This window comes from Plasmopara halstedii, assembly GCF_900000015.1.
Source record: "Plasmopara halstedii genome assembly, contig: Scaffold_2904, whole genome shotgun sequence".
Lineage (NCBI taxonomy): Eukaryota > Oomycota > Peronosporomycetes > Peronosporales > Peronosporaceae > Plasmopara > Plasmopara halstedii.
The window spans coordinates 915,259-931,876 of NW_020189809.1; the positions used below are offsets into that span (position 1 = coordinate 915,259).

General features: G+C 45.5%; 5 protein-coding genes across 5 annotated transcripts; 3 read left to right on the top strand and 2 right to left on the bottom strand.

The window, feature by feature from the left end:
• Positions 1–5,494: 5,494 nt before the first annotated feature.
• On the bottom strand, positions 5,495–7,238 carry PHALS_05608 (Beta-adaptin appendage, C-terminal subdomain; the record flags this gene model as incomplete). The annotated part of the gene is made up of 9 exons (XM_024719180.1): positions 5,495–5,563; positions 5,629–5,845; positions 5,911–6,094; positions 6,155–6,348; positions 6,423–6,496; positions 6,557–6,666; positions 6,720–6,939; positions 7,004–7,162; positions 7,227–7,238. The coding sequence occupies 9 exons, from the start codon at positions 7,236–7,238 to the stop codon at positions 5,495–5,497; spliced, it is 1,239 nt and encodes a 412-aa protein (XP_024584504.1).
• Positions 7,239–7,367: 129 nt separating this feature from the next.
• On the bottom strand, positions 7,368–8,626 carry PHALS_05609 (uncharacterized protein; the record flags this gene model as incomplete). Its single annotated transcript, XM_024719181.1, has 3 exons — positions 7,368–7,554; positions 7,628–7,756; positions 7,830–8,626. 3 exons carry the CDS (start codon positions 8,624–8,626, stop codon positions 7,368–7,370), a joined length of 1,113 nt encoding a protein of 370 aa, XP_024584505.1.
• Positions 8,627–8,791: 165 nt separating this feature from the next.
• Positions 8,792–10,208, top strand: PHALS_05610 (uncharacterized protein; the record flags this gene model as incomplete). Its single annotated transcript, XM_024719182.1, has 3 exons — positions 8,792–9,752; positions 9,817–10,001; positions 10,056–10,208. The coding sequence occupies 3 exons, from the start codon at positions 8,792–8,794 to the stop codon at positions 10,206–10,208; spliced, it is 1,299 nt and encodes a 432-aa protein (XP_024584506.1).
• On the top strand, positions 10,209–12,132 carry PHALS_15103 (uncharacterized protein). Its single transcript, XM_036407194.1, has one exon. It carries the CDS (start codon positions 11,383–11,385, stop codon positions 11,572–11,574), a length of 192 nt encoding a protein of 63 aa, XP_036263442.1. The 5' UTR covers positions 10,209–11,382; the 3' UTR covers positions 11,575–12,132.
• A 239-nt stretch (positions 12,133–12,371) lies between these two features.
• PHALS_05611 (patatinlike phospholipase) lies at positions 12,372–13,637 on the top strand (the record flags this gene model as incomplete). Its single annotated transcript, XM_024719184.1, has 1 exon — positions 12,372–13,637. One exon carries the CDS (start codon positions 12,372–12,374, stop codon positions 13,635–13,637), a length of 1,266 nt encoding a protein of 421 aa, XP_024584508.1.
• Between the last annotated feature and the right edge of the window lie 2,981 nt (positions 13,638–16,618).

The following is a 16,618-nucleotide window of genomic DNA, read 5'->3' on the forward strand; positions in this document are numbered from 1 at the left end:
AATAGCCAGGGGAGTAGAAGGGCTATGAGCTGAGCTCAAGCGGTGGCCTGAGCTCTTGCGGTCGCAGACACAGAGCTCGCTGGAGCGTTATGGGTCGTTAACCCATACGTCGCAGGACGACAATCGAAGGAAGTCGACGGCGTGCCTTGAGTTTGGCAAAGCCAAATCGGAGGTGTCGCTCCACACGCACGTCCACTTCTTTGTTGCTCAAATGTAAGTTTTACAATGAGGAAAGTTTCCGGTGCCGTCGCACCCATCGCCCAAAGAGCGCTTCGTCATCTGTAGTGCTTTCGCCAAGTGCGAGCACTACAGGTATTGTCCGCATTGCGGATGCACGAGAGTCACTTCGCTGAACACGCAGACGTGTGCGATATGCTTCCAACGAAAATTGTTGTGGAACCAAGAAACGAGCTCGAAGAGCTATCCGTTCGGCAAGCTCCTATTCCGTAATGGCCGGGGGCCTGATGATGTGGAGATGTAAAGATCGAGTTACCACGCCCTTCGCTTCCACAGCGGGATCCGCCGGGCGGAAGCCATATCCTACACGAGGATCAATGACCGGCCGTGGATGGGAGCGCACCAGAGCCGCCTTTCGGGTAGCTTCCAGCTGCCGCTTCTGTGCCTCATCGAAATTATTGGTGATGACACCACGTCCCTCAGGTGATGAGAGGTCATGAAACGGACATGAGGTCCGCAAGGCACGAGCAGGGCTCGTCTCACGCCGCTGGCGCAGCTAGACTTCCTCGTCATCCCATGCGGGAAAAGGAGTGTCTGACTCTTAGTCGACCACCTCCACATCCTCAACATATTCACTCGTCATTGATAGCGTGCGCAAAGCGCGACGCTCGTGCTCATCGAGCCTACGATGTACATCTCCCCGGTGCCGCGGACGCACTGTCCGACATCGCACCGCGTGCGGGAGACGAAGTTGGGCTCTGTTCGTGCTAGCTGTCAGAACCAGCGAGACTTGGAGACTTTAGTGTCGTTGACACAGGGTTCATTGAGCACGAAAGTCGTTTTGTTCCAACGAACCAAGTTGCAGTGTCTAGCGGACACGCAAGCCTCGTTGAGGCAATAATCGATTGAGACTGTAAATGTTTTCAATCTTAATAGGGGAGAACGTAACGGGGTTACACTTACCCTAATATCTGGTGGGGTGCCACACGAGATGGACATGGTGTGACTACACCCAAATAAGAATACGGTAAGTGGCAGGGTAGCCAGTAGATATGCATGGGGTTTAGTGTCTAGGGTCTAAGCCAATATCCTGTGAAGTGGCGGGGATACTCAAAACTCCGAGAACTCGTGGGGGTTTTAGGCGCCACTTCGGCAAGACTGCCCAGACGTCGAAGACGCTTATTATCAGAAGGATCATGACGCTTTGCGTCGTCTTGCACACCGCAATTTTCGGTAGTAGCCCGGAAAGCCGGAGGGCCATAGGCTGAGCTCAACCTATGGCCCTGGGTTTCTGTGGTCGTATACTCACCCGTGTGAGAGACCATAGAGCTCGCAGGAGCGTCATGCTAAGTCTCATATGTCGCAGGGCGACAATACGCAGGAAATCGGCGTTGCACCTTAAGTTTGGCAAACCCAAATCTAAAATGGCGCTCAGCGCGCACGCCCACTTCCTTGTGGCTTCGCCGTAAGATAGACAGCGAAGACAGTTTCCGGTGCCTCTGCATCCATCGCTCAGAGAGATCATCATCATCTGCAGCGGTTTCGCCAGGGGCGAGCACCACAGGAATTGTCCGCATTGCGGGAATAGGGGCATCTCCATTTTAAGCTCAAAGTCGAGCGTGGTAGCAATCCATTGATTTCTCTTGGGGTACCAAAAAGCGAGCTCGCAGATATTTTCATTGATCGAGCCCAGCTTATGTAGTGGCCGGATGCTCGACTACGTAGACGCCTAACGATCGAATGATCGAGTCTTTTGCTTCAGTAGTGGGATCCGCCGAGTGGAAGCCGAACTCCACACGAGGGTCTAAGATCGAACGTGGATGCGAATGCATGAGAGCCGCTCTGTGTGCAGCCTCGAGTTACTGCTCCTGTGCCTCGTCGAGGTGATCGGAAACAATGCCACTTCACCTGGAAGCCGAGAGGTCGGGAAACGGACACGGTGTCCGCAGGGTTTGAGCTGGGCTTACGTCGCACCGTTGGCGCACCTTATCCTCCTCGTCTTCCCATGCTGGAAAGGAGGATCCGACTCGTAGTTGACTTCTTTCAAGTCTTCGACGAGGAAATTTGTCGCCCGATGTGGGCCGCGGAATGTTGCGTTCGCTTGCAGAGAACTTGGGATGTGCTTCCCGTGAAGCCACGGGAATACTATCCGGAGATGCACCCTGTGTAGAAGAAGAAGGGCTTTGCCTGCTGGTGCCCTCGGAACCAGCTAGGCTAGGTGTTTTGCGTATCAAGACACAGAGCTCATTGAGCGGAGAATGCTCAAGGTTGTTCTTAAGAACGTAACCGTGTCTAAGACACGCGAGCCTCATATGAGGCGAGTGGTTTCTTGTCGCGGTAAGGCCACACCATTGTGTGATTACATTAGCTTGGGTAATCCACACCTATGTACGGTCACACCATCTTAAGCGACCCGCTCTTTCATACAAGGGTACGTGTAACGCCGTTACACTCTTCCCAATTAAATTTGTTAATAACCACAATTCACATTCAACGGTACTGATAAGATTCGAATTCTTAAAGGGACACGTGGCAGGATTGCCATTAGTTATGCATATTGATTAGGTTTTAATATTTTAATTCGGTATTACGAAATTAATAAGGAAACACGAAATTAATAAAAAACTAGGGTTTTAGATATTGTCGGCTCTGCCGCAACTAAAACAATTGAATACAGTTTCAATTTTGAGCGAAGATTCGCTTTACCTTGGCTAAGGTATAAGTACTCTTCGGCGCAGCGGATTGCGATCCGCTGCACTCGTGCTAGTTCTTGTAAAGAACGTTAGGTCGGTGAGCTTAGCTTAGCTTCCAATTGAAAGGGATATTTATATATGGAAGATGTGCAACTTGCGTTATATCAATTATATATGATTTTTTTGCTTGATAAAGTCTCTTTAATTTCTGACATGTGACTAGCAGCTCAGCGGAATCATAGTTGACGATCTTTGCAGTCAAGATACAGTTTCTAGTTAAAATAATCGATTTTTGAATAAAATTATATTGATAGAGCTATGGCAGCACCGCTGCACACAGTGTCTCGAGGTCTGCAATCAAAAGGCCAAAAATCGGTGTATGAGTCAAAGTGCTCTTGCGACATGGACTTCTTATAAGTTTGAGGTTGGAATCACTCAATCTTCTATTAGCGGCATCCTCGAAATGAGTCGCGAGCTCGTGGCCATGACCGATGTTAAGCATTCCCAAACGGCCCCACGTTGCACATCACCCGCAGCTCGATGAAGCCTTGGCAACATGGGTGCTTCAATGTCAGACAAGGCATGTAGCCATCACTGGAGATCTCATCAAATCCAAAGCAAAAGTCTTTGCTGACCGACTTGGCTTGCGCGAGGATACAAACAATTATTCTAATGGGTCGCTGCAACACATTCAAGAAAGGAACAAGCTGCGTTGCATCAGAATCCATGGTGAGAGTGGTGCAGTAGATCAGGCAGTAATCGGTGCTGCCCTTCCTGTGCTTTTAGCAGTCATTGATCGGTATGAGCTGAAGGATGGGTTCAACATGGATGAAAGTGGTGTGAATGTTAGCAACGTAATTTACATGGGAGTCCTTTATTTTATGTCTTCGTAGGATTATATCATTTTATGGCTCCAGAAAAGACCATTGAACGTAGACAAGACAAAGTAAGTTTGTTTGCATATAATCATGGCCTTTTAAATCAAAAGATTGACTATATATACTATTATTTTCCCTTCTGTATCATAGAACCGCATCACTATACCTTTTGCTGCCAAAGCAGATGGGTCAGAGAATCCCAAGTCATTGTTCGTTGGAAAGGCCAATAAGCCTCGCTGTTTTAATCGTAAGACAGGAGAGCAACTGGGTTTCTATTTTTGCACAAAAAGAAAATGTGGATGACTGGCGTCCTCTTCCAGAAAGGGTTGACAGCGACATGGAGGTACAATATGTAAACGCTTCAAATATGTTCCCAATTGTTTCAATCACTGTTCTTCTTAGGCCAAAATAGCCGGATCCTTTATTCACTAGATAACGCCACTTCTCCCAAAGTCGACGATCACGAGGTAAATAATTTCGAGGTAGTCTTCCTTTCTCCAAGCTGCACGCCTAAGTTCCAGCCCGTGGATGCTGGAATAATCTCCGCGTTCAAGCAACATTACAGACGCTGTCATTTCAAAATAGGCGAAACCGACATTTCTAAGATTGATCAGCTAACCGCAATGAAATGAAACAAAGTAGCTTGGGAGGAGATATCAATAGCTACCATGGCCAATATTTTTCGCCACACTGGTCTTTCTGCAGGACCTCCTCAAATATCGGTGCCCAATACTGAGGAGCAATGCATCTGTACGACGCTATCTAAAGGCTTTCTCTTGATAATTCCATGGCTATTAAAGATATTTTGAGTCCGGTGAAGGAGGACGACACAGCAAATCTAAAGTTGAATGACAACGACATTATAGCCATGGACTAGAAAGATGAGGAGAATGAAGATCAAGAAAATGAAGATGTGGAAAAGCAGATAGTCACGAATCTCGAAAGCTAAAGAGCCTAGCAGATACTGCTTCACTGCTGGATTACGAATCCCACGGATAGCGCACATTCGAGAAGTGCAGGAATCTCTCAAAACGACGGCGACAGTCCAGACTACCATCAGTTCGTGGCTGGTTTTAAATTAGTCCAGCATGATTGCTTAGCACTTCATTGTCTTCAACATCAACAAAATTCGTGTTTATAAAAAGAATGTTAATTAATTCAGTACCTAACGTCGCCTTATGTGCATATGAGAGAAAGATCCAAAGGGAGCGGGCTAGGCAGAGCGCTATATACACGGGTCGCTACTATGAGTTAGTAACTGGTACTTGGCTACATTCAAATAAGCTTGCTGGAACAAACATTTATTAGTTATACGAGGGTATGAGTTACTCAGATATGAGTTATAATTGGGACAACTGTATTTTTAAAAAGTAAAGAGTTCCTGTATAACTTTCGCAAAAAATCAAATCATGAAATAGAGTATTTGCCAAATCTGGTAAATTACTATCGTCGCTTTTCTGATATCATCGCTAGCTGCGTTTCACTTGCTTGCCATCAGCTGTTAGGGAATCTTAGTACGGTAGAACCTGTCTAAATTAAACTTGTTTAATTTGAAACCCTCTCCAAATGAAACACTGTTCCCCAGTCCCAGCATGTTTAATTTAGACAGGTTTTACTGTAGTTTAATCCTGTAACAGATTTCGAATTTACCCCTGACTCTTAAGTAGCTTGGAAGCAGATGTAAAACCGTTAGCCCTCTGCAGGTCGATCACATAAATGCTGGCGAGCATAGGATTTCCCATTCCTTCACAGCTCGACGACTAGTAAATCTTGGAGATTAAGTCGGGCAACAAATTCAGAAGCTACCTCCTGGTTCTATGCAGCATGCAAAATTGGTAGGTCCCTCTGCAAACAAATCACATAGATACTGACAAGCGTACCTTGCTTTTAAAAGTAACTTGGAAGAATCTGCGCGCCAAAAGTACCACAAACTCGCACAAAAAGATGACGCCGGTACTGTGTTGAGTTCCATAAAAGTGGACTTGAAGGACGCTGTTCTTCTGCTCAATCGCTACAACATAGAAACCATTTACTTTCAAATGTCGCTCTATGTCGGCTCGGGATGGTTGATTTGTAAATGTGCACGAGAAGCCCCCCCTAGATTAAAATTCAAAATAAGAAAGTCAGAATTCTTAGTCATGAAAACCAGTCGGGCTTTATACGTGGTCTCAATCTGCTTCCAGAATTGCCAAAAGTCAAACGATGAAAATTCTGCATTTGAAGCCATCAATGACACGGGAGGAGCGGTAGGAATTTGGAAAACAGCATCAATGCTAGGTGACATTTTTTGAAAAGCAGCGAGTGCACTTTGCCGTCGACGTTCTGAGTACGTATCCTTGTCATCATCTTCATTCATTAATGATTGCAGATAAGTGCTGGAAGTATTGAATCCTGCTTTGATAATACCCTCGTGATTCCGACTTAGATTCGTGACTTGTTGTCGAGATTTCCACTGACATGACACTTCACTTTGTTCCCGTAGAGATGACATGATAGGCTGTATTGCAGCAGAATGAATCGCCGCATCGCCTTCGTCCGAACTGTCGTCATCAACCAGGTCATGCTCTCGAGACTGTCGAAAATCAGAAAGAAATTCTGCACTAGATGGGACACGTAATATAGGCTAAGAAACTTTTCTTCAACAAAACACAACGCTTCAAACCCAACAACCAACCCAAAAAGCTTATCAGCCTGTGATCCTTTACGGTAGATTGTACACAGGAGCCACGGCGAGATGACTAGATGCACCTTTCAGTAATAATCAAATGTCAATATCAGCACAAACCATTAGTTTGTACAAAGACGTACTGTAACCAAAATGAGCGTAGTAAGGTATATGAGATTGGAATCAGACGACGTGATATATTTCACCTCCACAAATCCGAATGCAGACAACGTAGCGATGCCCAGCCACAAAGCTAAGTAAGAAAAATTAAAAAGATGTGCGCGTACTCTCAACATTTATGCCAACCTATCGCACACGACCCAACCCCAAGAATGGTAGCAGTTTGCAAGTGCATAATCATACGGTTTCCATCTCGCTGCATCTTTTGCCACTTGGCATTGATGAAAAATCCATGGAGACTAAAGGTGAGTGACGTTGCCGCGTACATGAAATACAAGTTAGCCAAAGTCACATGGCCTGATACTATGTGAAACTTGAGAATGTTGGCGTGAAAAATGCAAATGACCTAAAAGATACACATTTACTTATCAGAGCACATCTATAATATTGCATGGACAACTAGACCGTACACCGCCGAGAATAAACGCAACAATCGAGGAAGAACCGATAATAACTCCCAAGATAATCAAACGACGACGAATCTTGCGTAATATCGAGCGTTTAGTGCGTTCATATTCCTCCCGGCTTATTTCCACAATCTGTGCTCCACACTTATCATGGCGGAAGTTCTGCCATAGAAATGTCAATAAGATTCTGGACAGATTGGCGTTTGAAACGACGAAGAAGACGTACACTAAACCGCATCAATAAGCGCACGACCTCTTTGTGCAAGCGCACTTTCAAGAAATTATATAGATTTTAGAAAAAAATAGAATTCTCAATCTATCTATGGATAATGCGAACAGTACGTGTCGCAAGCATAATCGAAGTCGATTACTTTCTTGTCTCAATAATTTTCACTTTGGCTTTGCGCGTCTTCTTCGGACGACCAATTTGAAATCGGTTACGCTTGTGAAGGCTGTCAAAGCGATCTAATAGCGGGTTGCCTTTAGGCTTCAGCGTTCGCATGTTACCTGTAAGCTCCTCCGCAAACGAGACCGGAGTTTCTCGTTCAAGTTTACTGCATAGCAAATAAGAAGACGCCATCAGTCTCGATAGTCACCGACTAATCAATTTTTGCACATTCTACTCACGTGTATTTACCACCCACGCGTACCAGAGGCGACTCCTGCAGTTTCTGTTCTTGCCGCAACTTTTTTAACTGCTGCTTTTTAATTGCTTCCTTCTCGCTCTTTAAAATGTCCTGAAGAATGTGATTTGAGCTGACCCATCATAAAATTAAGCACCAACAATGAGTAACATGGTTCAAAAATAGTCATGCCAAACAGAACGTACGCATTTATCTGTTTAATGATAGATTTTTCAGTACGCCGCATCTGGTGTTCCAGCTCCATCTGCTTGTGTCTCGAGCGCTTGTTGCGCTGCGCACGTGTCACTTTCTGTGGCCGTTTGTACGTCTTCCTCTCCGTACAATCGTCCTCAAAATCGCTGGATTCGTTCTCAGAGTCCTTTTTGATAAATTGAAGCGTCTCCTCAGACATCCCCTTAGCCACAGGCTCCTGAAGTTGTGCCTTTTTCTCGCGCTTCTCAAGTTCCAGTGCCACCGCCTCAGCCATCACGTCCTGATGCGAATCAAAGTCCGGGTGGTAGGACTGGCCCGCAGCCGCTACCTCAACAGTCGCTACAGCGTGCTTAGTGGAAGCCACCAGATTACGCCTCTTGGTCTTTCTGACTACCACGGGTGCTAAGTACTCGTCGAGAGTCTGGTTCTGCTCATCAATTTTTAAGCTACCGTCTTGGTTCCAGAGGTCTTTAACACTGTCCATCTCCATAGATTCACTCTGATTCTTCAGTTGAAACTTTTGCTCCCTCATCTTTTTCACGAGTATCATTTCGTTCTTATTCAATTTCGAAGCGTTAAACTTTCGGGTGCTAGCCAGAACAGGGTCTTTTTGCATTTTCTCAAGCTTCTGCTTCTTGGTAAGACGAGCACCGCCTTTGGAGTCAACCTGAAAGAGATCCTCAGCCTCAACATGTTTAATCTTCTTATCCTCCGCGTCTTGCCGTATACTCTCCTCCACCTGCGCACCAATGACTTTGACGCGCTGTTGACGACGACGCTTGGTGCCCATAGTTTAGTTGAAATGCCAGCCAGTGGAGCTTACTCAAACTACAATCGGGGCAAGAAGTGTGAAATCTGTAAGAATGTAAAAGTCAGCCTTATCAAAACTTTCAGCCAATCACAACGTGTATTGCCGGAAATCTGAGTTTGGACAAGTGATTCAACTCAAAGAACAATGGCGTTGTCTCCGTACGCACGTGCTGGTGCTGAGGAAAGCCGCGACGATCTGGCGCTAATGCGTCATGCCAGTGGAGTTTTCTCACCACAGGCTGTACAGCGTAGCTTCACGACCGAGGACCTGCCCAGCGCTAAGCCATTCGCGAGCGTGGTGGACCCGGCGTTGCAGACGAAGAAGCGCTCGAGCTCGGACATTTTTGAAAGCAGTCGAATAGCTATCATTAAGGGTATTCAGGGAGTGGGACTCGATCGAATGGTAAACACAATGCAGAAGGCTTTTACATCTGACGACTCCGAGCGCGTACTGAGAGCAGAGTGGCTTGTGGTGGAGACGGAGGAAGAGCAGCTCCAACGTCTGCAAGAAATCGTGCGAAAGCTGCAGAAAGCTTTCAAGTTTTCTAATCGCTTACGAACGCTCGTCAAATTGGCTAATACTACATTAGCTAAGTGCGAAGAATTGGTGGAGCGAAGTCAAACACATCTCGAGCAATGTAACCTAATGTTCACTCAATTTGTCAATGAAATCGCTACACTTACAGACTATTTAAGCAAATTGAGAGAGGCTGTGATTCCATCTCTGCAAGCTAAAGATCACAACGAAGAAAAGAAAAATGCTCGGCGAGCCGAGTGGGCACTGGCGAGGATGGCTCAGAGTACACAATCCATGGTGTCTGAATTGAGAGAGAGTATGGATGAATTATATGATTTGGCGATTGATTGCACTAAGCTGATGGTGCAAAGTATCACATTGCTGCATCTACGAGGACGATCAGCAGACTTTAGTGGCACAGGAGTGGCAGCGGGTGCCGCTGGTGTTGTGGCTGGTGCAGTTGTGGGTGTTGCCGGAGTGGTGGCCGCTCCAGCAACTAGTGGACTTAGCTTACCCATATCGCTTGCTGGCAAAAGTTTGTTTTTGTCGGGTATTGCGGCATTGACACCTTCCAGTATCATGCTCAGTCGTACGTGATTAATAATTGATTATTATGCAGAGGGTCTTTTGATTACATTTGCTGATTTGTGCAGGTCAAAGCCAACAGCTGAATGGACTTTCGTTGCTAGTCGTTAACTTGAAGTCGTGTCTGGAGATCATGAATCAGAAGCGCGAAGAGATGGCGGTGGCGTTTGCTGCGGTTGAGGCTCTTGATTTAGATGTGAAGCAAGCCACAGACTTTTGCCAGGATGCGATTGAACTTGAGAGCTCCATTTACGTGAGTATTGCGCTTTCTGAAAATTCACTGATAATTCATCTAACTCACTTGTAGGAAAGCTCGTGGGGCTTTATTGAGGATATCAGCGTGAAGCTTTCGACGCTCACACAATCAGTCGAGCTATTTCAAGCGTCGCCGAGCATTTGGCACTTTTGCAAGTCAGAGGATGCGATGTATCAGTATTTGCTTGCCGAAGAGGAAGACTGAACGGCTATAGCATTCTGGTAGTATGATTGATTATCGCTGCTGTCACGCAAAACGCATATTATGCTAGATGAGATATGTAGATGGTGCATCGAATGTAAAGGGATTGCTATATGTGAGAAAGCGGCATGGTTCGTACAAATTTTGCGGATTTTTCGCAACGTATGAACTGCGAAGCCAAAAGGGTTATACTTCAGCTCACTTTAAAATCAATTATCAAAAATATATTAGCCAGTGGTGAATGAATTAGTGCGAACCACAAGTAACCATTGATGTGTATGACCGAGTGGTCGAAATCTAGACTAGATTGTGAGTAATTCTCAGCTACTCGAATAGTAAAGCCTTATAGGAGTATATTTTAGAATATATATGTTCATGAATCACTGCAAGTTTTCGAGCGATCGTACATCCCAAATGGCAGCCCAACAATTACTTTGGCGACTGCGTCATCAGCATTTTTGGAGAAAAATGAGCGACATATATTTTGATTGTCCGGAAGTGCTCATTTCGTATTTGCGCTCCTTACTGTCCGAGATAGTTTTTTCCAGACATGAAAAATGCTTGATTTGGACATGATTGGATCCTAAAAGATAAAAGTGTAAGTGCAACATGGGCCACTGATATCTGTCCTATTTGCTCTATGCACGCACCAAACCTTAGAGTCAATCAGTCATTACTGCGCTGTCGGCATTCTGTAAGGAATAGACCATTACCATCCGAAACAAGAGGCGGTCTTGAAACAGCTTGACCAGAAGCAACGCTTCATTTTACAATACTTCAACACGTCGTGGCCTGAGCATTCACACATGAACTATCCAAAAGTAGCATTCGGGATTTACAATCCTGGCAATGGGAGAGCTGGCGAATCGTTATAAAAAAGCCATGTCCCTTTGACCTTGTTCGACGTCGTTCAGTACGCGGGCTAAATAACCTGCAAGGCGTTATTCAGTATGTGCACATTTGCACTAATAAGCCGTGATGTACGTGACATTATTGTCTTCCTTGCTGAAGGGCGCTTAAGTCCTCAATTACTGATTAACAAAATTTGAGATTGCTTTATCGAATTGTATCACCACAGTATACTATACTTAACCAATTTTAGTTGTTTACTTCGAAAACAACTCTACTATATTGTCAGAAATATTTTGTCTGGATTGAACCCCAATTCTTCAATACAATGCCTGAAACTTCGATGACCGATGAGATATCTAGACTTTTTCGTTGTCGAAGACAGGGGATTGTAGCTGGCGTAGCAGCATTTGTACGTTCGGCTCAAATGATGTTTCTGACGAGTTTGGTCCCAAAAAGTTTGATTGGACAATTAAGAAGTTGTGATCAGAAACCAAACAAATGTGCTATCGCAAGGTAATAAACTTGAGAACACGTCGTTTCTATATGGCTTGTCTGTCAATTCTCGGTGTTTGAGTAATCAGATGCAACCGAAGTCAGTCACGAACAACATTGATCGTGAATGCTCACAAGTTGTATTCGCAACCACGAAGCTACCTTTCAAGGCTCGCCACTGGTGATCCCATTCGTTTGTGATTCTCGATTGGCCAAACTGTCTGATCAATGTTCCTTATGAATATATATATCAGGAGCCACCATCGGGTCTATTGCAATGGGGTTCTCCAAGAACGCTGATGTCGCACCGATGAAATATTTATTCGTGCTCGATCGAGGCGCACATCTGTCGTCGCCGTTGTACTTGTTGTGAACGTGGCCGAACACTGAGATCTCCGACTCATCCACCACAAAAAGTGGTAAAACTGAATTTGTTTTTTTTGTGATTGGGCACATAAATGCGGTAAATTGCTCGGTGTGCTATGAACAGTCGCATTCAAGCCGGTGCGGCAGAGACAGCTCGATATCTGTTTTGAAAAGAGCTGGTGGATTTTAGTATAAGTTCCGAATTAATTAATTTGCAGGTTCAATGACTTGCAGGTGTCATACACTGACTATTGCCACCAAATTTAGCGACAAGGGCTGAGGAGTACAATACATACTAAAAAAGTAACATATTAAATGAGTTTACGGTACGATCGTCGTGCGTCGTTATTTATACACGTCGACTTGATCCTCCACGACTTATCTTTCTCACACTTAATTTCACCCGGCTCGCGGCGTACGATTCGAATCTCTAAATAGCACACTATTATCTTTGCAATGTCGGATCAGGTCTCGAATTCGATGGAATCAAGTTTATCATTTTCTTTCGCATGCGGCGGCTGGCTTAAGATGTACCTCTTTGGTGTAGCCAAGGCGTTACAGAAGTTCGAGCTGGAGAAAAACGCGCGGCTTATTGGCTGCTCGGCAGGTGCGCTGACAGCAACGGGACTGGCATTAAATTGCGACTTTGACGCCATTCGTGACCACGTCCTGTATCGCATTGCCCCTCAGGCACATGCATCTCTGGCCAGCTATTTTCGCGTACGAACGTATTTGCGTGATACGCTAGCGCGCCACTGCTGTACTCATCTGTTCGAGACACTCAATGAGTCGCAGCGGCTCACGATCGTCTACACTTCTTTGACGTCGCTTAAGTCGCGACGCGTCACAACTTTTGACTCAGCAGAGCACCTGACAGAGACCTTGCTTGCCTCGTGCTGCGCTCCGCCTATCGCTGGATTACCTTTTAAACTTGATGGTGAATGGGTGATGGATGGTGGCATGCTTGACTTTCAACCAGTTCTAGATGACAAGACGGTGACTATCAGTCCGTTTTACTGCGTTGGCGCGGACATCAAGCCGTCAGTGTATGTGCCAATGTGGTGGGCGTTATTTCCGCCCGGTGTACGTGATGTCGAGTGGCTCTATGACTTGGGTTACGAAGATGGTCTTAGGTGGATTGTCAAGAATGGTCTAACTGGGGGTCACAAGAATGTTGTTATTCCAAACAAGAGCACCAAATATGCAGGCGGCTGGAATACAACGGTGGGTCGAGTGGTTGGTTACCGCGGTTTTGAAAGTCACTTCCTAGATGCCCTCTTCATCGGGCTTTTTGTATGTTTATGGAGACCAATGGCGTTCATGTGTCTGTACCTGGAGCTATATCTGCAAGCCATTGTAACTGGCGGGAAGGCTGTGGTTTTTGGAGCCGCTGCCAAACTGCTCATTACAAATGTTTTTATGACTTCGCTGGCACTTGCTTTGGCCACTCTTGGCTTACAGCATACCATGCTCTTCTTGTTTGGACTGGCGGTGACAGGTTTTTTTCTGGGTGGAATGGTCCTACTGGTTGGTGGTTTGCAACAAGCTAGTGCAGTGGCATCTGCGGATTGGCAGCGTTGCCGTTCGTATATGCGCAGCATTACAAGTCTGTCGCTCTTCTTACATAGCATTCCACTGATTGGCCCTAAAGTACAGGTCAAACGGCATGACTTTTTACTAAAGAACTCACTTGTGTATCGCGTAGCAATGCACTTTGTTTAGATTTTTAGTAGCAATGGTGCCTATGAGTATGTATGAATGTGACCAGACAATTTGTTTTGTATTTTTAAGCGACCGACTTCATTTCATATCGAAAATTACTTCGGAAGTCTGAAACTACTCCAACACGACTTTAATTTCTCACCTCGCGTAAGGACAAACTCACCCCTTTCTTGTTACTGAAATCACGTTCCGTTATAACGGTCAGGCAAGAGTTGCTTACCCAGTTGTAACGGATAGACAGCATATGCTAACCTAGATGTAACGGCCCGCAGTATACATACGTCTACTTATTTTCTTAGCCAGCTTATCCAGTTGTTAGTTACCCAATTGTAGCGGCCAGGCCTCAATATAAGAAAAGTCAACGCATTGAGCGATATATTTTTTGCAGCGATTTTTCGCAGCACATATTTTGCCGACCTGGACAAAACTCGCGCTAAATGCACGTGGTATTCGCATTAATAAGCGCTCTAACAGTGCATATACCATGTACGTCTACTAGCCAGGAGTGAGTGACACATAATTATTTCATAGCATTGAAGCTTTCGCAGCAATTTCGCAGCTCTGACAGATTTTTCGCATGAACAAATCGCTTATGCAGACATGTCTATATCGGGGTAAGTGCTGCACTAAACCCTCATACAACTGGTGATCTGTATCAAAACAATACAGAACAGTTGTACGAAATTCACACGTATCGAAATATAGAATTTATGACAAAAGATAGTAAAAGGAATATATTTAACTTAGATTGAAATAGTACTAATTTTCAACGTATGTATTTCTGAATTGAAGGCGCTAACTATCGTTGTTAGTTATCTCAAGGGCTCTCGGTTTCGCTCATCGAAGCATGTACTTCTCTAGGCGATCGTACGCAAACTTTGATTTTCTCTGTGCAAAGTGCACGGCAATCCCGTTGCACTTGGTAGCACTACTAGTCAGTCACACGACCGAGTCGTTGAATGATTGTATCGTCTGTGACAATGGAACATAGCTGTTCGATTCAAAGTCCCACGGAAAATAGACCAGCTAAACACGCTGTTATTTTAACTTGGGTCCCGCTGGGATCAGCAGATTTGTTTTCAAGGAGCTGAAAGGGGTAAGGTACTCGTCACTTTATAAATACGCTAATGAGGCACGTCTAAGAGCGTCTCGGCCGGGTCTGGTGAGGGAATAGATTAGTCTTACCGTGAGCCTGCTGATGTTGAGCGTCCACACATTTGACAAAAGAAACGCGAAAATTTCCCCCTTTATATAAAGGAAACTGAGGTTGCCTCGGATCTGCCTTGTTTAACAGAGTCATTGCGAGTCGGCTTGAGATTCCCAATCTGGGAGGCTGAAGAAAATGGGCACTTATGTACAATACCGGTTTAAAAGGCGCGACTGATTGATTGAGTTTGAAGCGATAGCTTAAATGGATGTCTGCACGGTCTGATCAGGCATATCGAGCGCGGTGGAAGTCATAGAGAGAGGCGTGAGCTGATACGGTGTGCCTAGGAGTAAAGAGCTTCAGTCACATAATGCACCCCTAAGCGGTAGCAATTTTTTATTTTAGTAAGCGGATGCAGCTTGCAGCGAGACCTTTCGCGTCTACCCTAACTCATTTGATGGTGCGGTGGACATCGCCATTCATTGCGGATATAGCATCCGTGGCACAAAGCAGGACGCAGCGCCTGTAATGTAAGCTCTTCGCGATCGCCAGGCGATTGGCCTCAGCCATGCTAAGCAAGAATTGAATGACCTCTCTCACGAAACATCCGCGCCTTACATGCCTCCTTCGCTTTTGACTGATAAGTATGAAGAGTAGGACCAATACGCAAGAACGGACGACGATGTCCTCAAGGGAAACGTCGAATCACGATAGGCACAGGATGGTCTACTGGGAACGAAAGCAGGAGGCCAATGAACCCGCTCTTAATGGAGCAGCACTCTCTGAGAGAGGTGGGGCTCAATGCCCAGATTTGTTAAGATTAAGGTTTCAGGCTCGTGTGACCGCGGTAAGACCTGAAAGTTTCAGGAGCGTCGTGCAAATATGCACGACACCAGACTGTCAAAAGCATTAGGTGGTACGCAGAGATACTGAAAATGCCGAATATATTTCTGATAATTGGGCGTCTTGCAATAGCAATTCATTGTATTGTCGAAGGTTCTGTTGAATCTTCAAATAAAGTTTGAGGAAGAGGAGCGATGTTTAAGCATGATGTGACGTGAGCGCCACAAGCCTTTGGTTAGATTGACTGGAAGTCGAAATGTTTGGTATCACGCACTCTCCAGGTGGAGCACCGACAAGTCATGAAGTCATCTCTACCAAGAAATCGACGTCTCTTGGTTTTGGCGCAAAGCTGCAATTGCTTCCGTAGAATACATGGGATTGTTTAAATTAATGGAAATGTTGTTGATAGGTACCTTGATCAGAGCACAGATGGTTGAAGCGACAGTTAGCCTCCAGAGTAAACATTAATTGGAGCCTTACAAATATCTGCGTGCTGATGTCTCCTGTGCCAAAGCCGGTGAAGCTAAAGGGCAACGTTAGTCGCGAGTTGAGAAGCTATGCCGTGAAGAAAAGAAGAATGCCTCATCCTACTCACGGTGGCGGTGCTACTGATTTAGCACTACCGTATGGTGGTGGGCCCACCGCGACAAGCAGTGTGTTCTTACGGGTCAGCAGCAAAACAAATATTCACTTTAAGTGGAGTGACGGGGGGGACCTTGGGGTTGTAAGTATCACCACACTATCTCTGGCAGAGTCTTCTACAGAGCTAAAAGTGTTATCGCTCAAGGCTATATTTGCGGAAATGCAAAACGGTGAGGTCGCCAAAATGAAAGGTCTTGTATCGCAAGAGGAGCTAGGCTCATCATCCGCCACGGATTGGACCATCAATATAGAAGCTCGCAGCGCACTAAATGTGAGTGTTGGGGCAAGGAACTGTTAGAAGAACAGCTATCAGCTGTTAGAAGAACAGCTATCAGCACACGTTGCGCGA

Coding starts and splice junctions, on each gene's coding strand:
- PHALS_15103 (XM_036407194.1), top strand. CDS start 11,383: ATGCCTGAAACTTCGATGACCGATGAGATATCTAGACTTTTTCGTTGT.